Source organism: Lotus japonicus, chromosome 3 (genome assembly GCF_012489685.1).
Source record: "Lotus japonicus ecotype B-129 chromosome 3, LjGifu_v1.2".
NCBI lineage: Eukaryota > Viridiplantae > Streptophyta > Magnoliopsida > Fabales > Fabaceae > Lotus > Lotus japonicus.
Window position 1 is genome coordinate 7,130,840 of NC_080043.1, and position 6,307 is coordinate 7,137,146.

Sequence of the window (6,307 nt, forward strand, 5' to 3'; positions counted from 1 at the left end):
GCGTATACATATGCGCAGAAGAATTCCTTAAAAAAATCTACCCACTTAACATGTTTTCTGAGCCGAGGGATTGGTCTCATAATTCTCATTATCATAGGGAAACAAATTTTTTATTTAATTTTAATCACGTGTTTGAATAATAGGTTGAATTTAAAATATTAATTAAATGTAAATCTTGTTGCAACAAAGAGTACAGAAATGACAAATGCAGCAGGCCACCTCATAAGATTCGATAATAATCCCAATCTTTAATATTCATTGAAGCTTCAAAGAAACATCAACCCACAGGGGAAAACAATATTTTAACAAAAGTCATGTTCTTCCAAGTTCCAAAGTTCCAAAACCGTGCTATATAAGTTCATAATCCATCACTCTTTAACCACAGAGTCAGATAATTAACACATTTACAACCCAAAAGAACACCACCACTACCATCACCAATTTCATAATCCAGATCAAGATATATATAGCTGCTACCATGTCTTGTGATTTTTCGTCATTGGAATCCATTCAAAACTTTCTGCTTCTTGAGCTTGAACACGATAATTCCCACGTAGATTGGAATGCATCCAACAATGAAACCTGCTATTCACCCTCTTACAATCAATTTCCAATCCCCAATTTCCAGTCAAGTGGATCATCACAGGCTGTCACTAACTTAGATAGTGTTGTTGGTCCCGTGAAGAAATCACCAGGGTGCAAAAAGGGTTCCTCTGCAGCAGCGCGTGAATCCAACGCGCCACCTGTATGGAAGCGTTACAGGGGCGTGAGACGCAGACCATGGGGGAAGTTTGCAGGGGAGATAAGAGATCCAAAGAAGAACGGTGCTAGGGTTTGGCTCGGAACCTATGAGACTGAAGAGGAAGCAGCTCTAGCTTATGATAAAGCTGCTTTCAAGATGCGTGGTAGAAAGGCCAAACTCAATTTTCCCCACCTCATTGGTTCTGACTCGTTGTCTGAGACAGAGTCAGTGAGTGAGGTGACGTTTTTCAGGCAGAACTCGCCGGACCATCTTTCACCGGCTTCATCATCCGCTTCGGAGGATAGTTCTGAGTGCTCACCTGGGTCAAAGAAGAGGAAGAACCTAGTTGGAGTGTTGAATAGGTTAGCCAAGCATAGAAGCCAAGTGCAGGTGTTTGATATGGGTTCAACCACAAATGATGATGTCAATGTTGATGAATGGTGGGATAATTTGTCTAGTGATTCCGGCGTAATCTGGTGCTCATAAGCTTCCATTGGGTTATAATCCGTGAATTAATGTAGTGACTTTTGTTTGCCTAATTTGGAGTACATTTTTAATGATTTTTGCATACACCACTTTGATGAATTTCAAAGGGTATTGTTTCTCATGATCAATATAGCACTTCAATTTGCTTCCTTTGGATTTGCCTTTACCTTTTTCATTTTCTAGCTAAATCTTAAATATTTACTCAAATGTGTGAACACCCAATTTTGTCCTAACTTAATAAAATTAATTTAAATCAGCACTCAAAATAATAATAATAATTAATTAAATAAGTTTGGAAATTATAATATTAATTAATTAAACAAATCCGAAAATAATAAATAAATGCTAAAAATTAATTAGGAGATTTTTTTAGTCAAGCATTTAATCTAGGCTTAATTGCACTTTTGCTCCCTGATCTTTCACCTTTGTGCGATTTACCTCCCTCATCTTTAAAATGAGCGAATCTCCCTCCCTCTTCTATTAATATGTGTGATTTAGGCCCTTCCGTTAGTTAGCCGTCCAATTACTAACGGTGGTTGCTATTTTCACCCCCCTTTTACTAACCACACCCCCTTATCAGAAATAAAAATAAAAAAATAAAAAATAAAAAAAATAAATTAAATAAAATTAATAGAAAATAAAAAAAACTATAAATTAAAAAAAAACTGAAAAAATATTTTTATAAAAATCAAAGAAAAAATAATAAAATAAATGAAATAAGTTAAATACAATTAATAGAAAATGAAAAAATATTTTTATAAAATCAAAGAAAAAACTGAATTTTTTTTTATAAAAATCAAAGAAAAAAATGTTTTTATAAAGTCAAAGAAAATAACATATTTTTTTTAATTGAAGATAGAAATTTAAAAATAAAATAAAATAAGAATTTGTTTCTATTTGCACCACCTACACTAAATTAAAAATAATTATTCTTTTATTTTATTTTTAAATTTCTATCTTCAATTAAAAAAAATATTTTATTTTCTTTGAATTTATAAAAACATTTTTTCTTTGATTTTTATAAAAATATTTTTTTCAGCTTTTTTTTTTATTTTATAAAAATGTTTTTTCATTTTCTATTATTTGTATTTAACTTATTTCATTTATTTTATTATTTTTTCTTTGATTTTTATAAAAATATTTTTTTTCAGTTTTTTTTTATTTTCTATTAATTGTATTTAATTTATTTCATTTATTTCATTTATTTTTTTATTTTTTAGCTTAATTGCACTTTTGCCCCCTGATCTTTCACCTTTGTGCAATTTACCTCCTTTTTTTATTTTTATTTTTATTTTTATTTCTGATATGGGGGTGTGGTTAGTAAAAGGGAGGGTGAAAATAGCAACCGCCGTTAGTAATTGGACGGCTAACTAACGGAAGGGCCTAAATCGCACATATTAATAGAAGAGGGAGGGAATTCGCTCATTTTAAAGATGAGGGAGGTAAATCGCACAAAGGTGAAAGATCAGGGAGCAAAAGTGCAATTAAGCCTTTAATCTATTACAAGAATAATTGAGAACGATTCTAAGGAATATATAATTAGAATATGTCATTTAGTTTAGGAAATGAAGAATAAAATATATGGTGAATCAAAAGGAGGCTAGAGACATCAATTCATAGGTAGACGATTATAAATAGAGGAGGTTCTTGGTGGTAGAGGCATGTTTAGAGTGAGGGAAAAACAATTGAGTAATCACTTGTGAGTTGTGACTCCATCTTTGAACTGCAATTCTAAAATAAGAGATATTGAGCGTGAGCATGAGTTTTTAGTAGGAAAATCATCAAGCGGTGATTAAAAAGGTTTGGTAGAGATATTGAGCGTGAGACTCCAGTTTTGTGCTTCAACCATGTTATACGCTCTTTCTCTTTGCTAGTTAAACAGATAACATAATCAACCTTTCTCTTTACTATATAATATATATGATTATTAATACTTGTTATTGACAAAATTGTCTATTTAATATGTATTCTGTTGTTCTTTTGTCCCCGTATGATAGCTCAAGTGGTAGGAGCTGGGGGACATATGAGTTGGGTAGGGGAAGTCTAGGGATCGATTCCTGACGGGTGCAATTTATCTTTCCGATGTACCAAAAATTATGTTGTTCTTTGTTTTTTTCTTCTCTGCCAAGAAAAGTTCCTAAATGGTGGAAAATAATGGGTTTGTTTTCAAAATTCCAAATTCAAATATTACCAACTTCTTCCGTATGAATGTGGGAAAATAAATTAAATTACTTGAGCCCCTGAGTGTTTGCCCAGTTTTCTCTCTTCCCCCTCGTTTTTTTTTTCCTTTCCCAAAATAGGATTCATTTTTTTTAAAGGGCAAAGTATATTACTTCTCGTGGACTTATTTTTTCCTGTCCAGTAAGTAATCAAAATCCAATCCTCTAAATCCCAATTTGATACAATATAGTAAATTCGTTAAAGGCCGGTTTCCTTTATTAATAAAATAAAAAACACTCACAAATATAAATAATCTTTTTTCTACAAAATTAAGACATGTTATATGATTAAATATTTTCAAAATAAAAGACACAAACCAACTAAATATTTTTCCTCATAACTACGTGGCCTTGAATACTCCATTGCACGAAGGGATAAGTAGACGCAAGTCTTGAAAACTTGTCAAGCTAAATTTATTAACAATTTTTTTTTATCAATGTGCGTAAATAATAGGTGTTTTCTCCGGGTGGAATAAATTTTTAAAAACTATAATTTTTCACACAATTAATTAGAGGTAACCATTAATAAATGGTCTAGGGTGCTAGTACCTTCCCTATGCGTAATTGACTCATGAACCTATCTTTTGTTTCAAATACCATATTCTTACGGGTTTTCTAACGTTTTCCCGCTTCAAAAATGTTGGTGGCGACTCTTCTGGGAACTACACTTCGAGAGTCAATTCAGAACAGTCGCCACCAACATTTTTGAAGCGGAAAAACATCAGAAAAGAAAACCTGTAAGAATATGATCTTTGTAACAAAAGATAGGTATGAGAGTCAATTACGCACAGGGAATGTATTAGCACCCTAAACGTCCATTTATAAATGGTTACCTCTAATTAATTGTGTGAAAGAATATAACTTTTTAATATTTATTCCACCCAAGAAAACACTTATTTGTTACACAAATTGATAAAAAAAATTGTTAATAAATTCAGCCTGACAAGTCTTTAAAGGTCGACGTCACGTAGTTCTGAGGAAAAATATTTAGTTGGTTTGTGTCTTTTATTTTAAAAATATTTAATCATATAACATGTCTTAATTTTGTTGGAAAGGAATTATTTAAATTGGTGAGTATTTTTTATTTTATTAAAAAAAGAAACTAGCCTCTAAAGAATTTACTATTGTTTCAAATTGGGATTTAGAGGATTGGATTTTGATTAGTTACAGGAAGGAAAAAATAAGTCCACGGCAAGTAATATACTTTGAGTATATTGTTTTTATTTAAAGAATCTAGTCCTCCCTTTAAAAAAAAAACAAATCCTATGCTCGGAAAGAAAAAAAAAGAAACGAACACAGGAAACGATGAAGAACAAACAAAGGGAAGAGAGAAAACTGGGTACACGGCTAAGGGGCTCAAGTAATTAATTTTGCAATAATCATACAGAAGAAGAAGTTGGTGATATTTAAACTTGGAATTTTGAAAATAAACCCATTATTTTCCATCATTCAGGAACTCATCACGACAGAGAATAAAATAACAGTTTTCCTGGACTGGGCGAGCCCCTAGAGGGGCAACGCCCAGCATGTATCTCGCCTTGAGGCAGGGCCCTGGCCTTCAGATGGGCCTTGACCTCGGAGGCCCAATTGGCCCAATAGGTAGTACCCAAGCTCTATAAATAGGAGGTAGTTATCAAGTGTAAGGGACTTTTGGCTCATTTGATGAAATAACACATGAAATTCAGCATTCTCTCTCTTACTCTCTCTCTCTAGCACAATCTCTCTACCCTTAGGTACTATACCTTTCCTCAATGTTCATTCCCAGAACATTTGGCGCCGTCTGTGGGGACTGTAAACTTTCTACTCCCATTCACGTGGATTGATTGTGCATGAAGTTACCTCTGATTGTGATTAGGCAACTCTCTGGTTTTCCGATTTTGATTCTGTGACTAGTGTTGGTTTTCCGATCGAGTTTGCATCGTTTCTGGTTTGGATGGAGACTCGACGCAGGAGGCAACATCACTCACCAATGCGACAGCCGATTTCGCCGCCTCGGCGGCCTCATCGTGTGGACCTGGATTCTCCGGTGCGAACGGCAGGAGTACAGTCGCCCTCTCCTCCTCCATCACCACCACCTCCTCCATCGCCTTCACAGGTGGGATCTCGGGAGCACTCACCAGGGAATTCACCTGCTCCGGAACAACAACCGGCGGTGACGCAGGAGCAATGGCGCCATTTGATGCGCAGCATTGGCAACATCCAGCAGCGGAATGAGCATCTACAGGCTCAGTTAGATTTCTACCGTCGCGAGCAGCGAGATGATGGAAGCAGAGAAGCAGATTCCGTGGCTGAGTTCCGTCCATTCTCGGAAGATGTCGAGAGTGTGGCGATTCCGGATAACATGAAAACGTTAGTTCTGGATTCTTACAGCGGAGATTCCGATCCGAAAGATCATCTACTGTATTTTAATACGAAAATGGTGATAATTGCGGCGTCAGATGCGGTGAAGTGCAGGATGTTTCCATCGACGTTCAAATCGACGGCGATGGCGTGGTTCACAACTTTGCCGCGTGGATCGATTTCAAATTTCAGAGACTTCTCATCCAAGTTTCTAGTGCAATTCTCGGCAAATAAGAATCAGCCGGTGACGATCAATGACCTATACAATATTCGCCAGCAGGAAGGGGAGTCACTGAAAGAGTACATGGCAAGGTATAGCGCGGCGTCGGTAAAGGTAGAGGACGAGGAGCCTCGAGCTTGTGCTTTAGCATTTAAAAACGGTTTGCTGCCGGGAGGGTTGAACAGCAAATTGACACGTAAGCCGGCGCGCTCGATGGGAGAGATGCGTGCTCGTGCCAGCACTTATATTCTCGACGAGGAGGACGACGCTTTCAAAAGAAAGCGCGCGAAGTTGGAAAAG

General features: G+C 35.7%; 1 protein-coding gene across 1 annotated transcript; it reads left to right on the forward strand.

The window, feature by feature from the left end:
- The first annotated feature begins 374 nt into the window (after window positions 1-374).
- Window positions 375-1,377, forward strand: LOC130749747 (ethylene-responsive transcription factor 13-like). Its single transcript, XM_057603121.1, has one exon. It carries the CDS (start codon window positions 479-481, stop codon window positions 1,226-1,228), a length of 750 nt encoding a protein of 249 aa, XP_057459104.1. The 5' UTR covers window positions 375-478; the 3' UTR covers window positions 1,229-1,377.
- The last annotated feature ends 4,930 nt before the right edge of the window (window positions 1,378-6,307 follow it).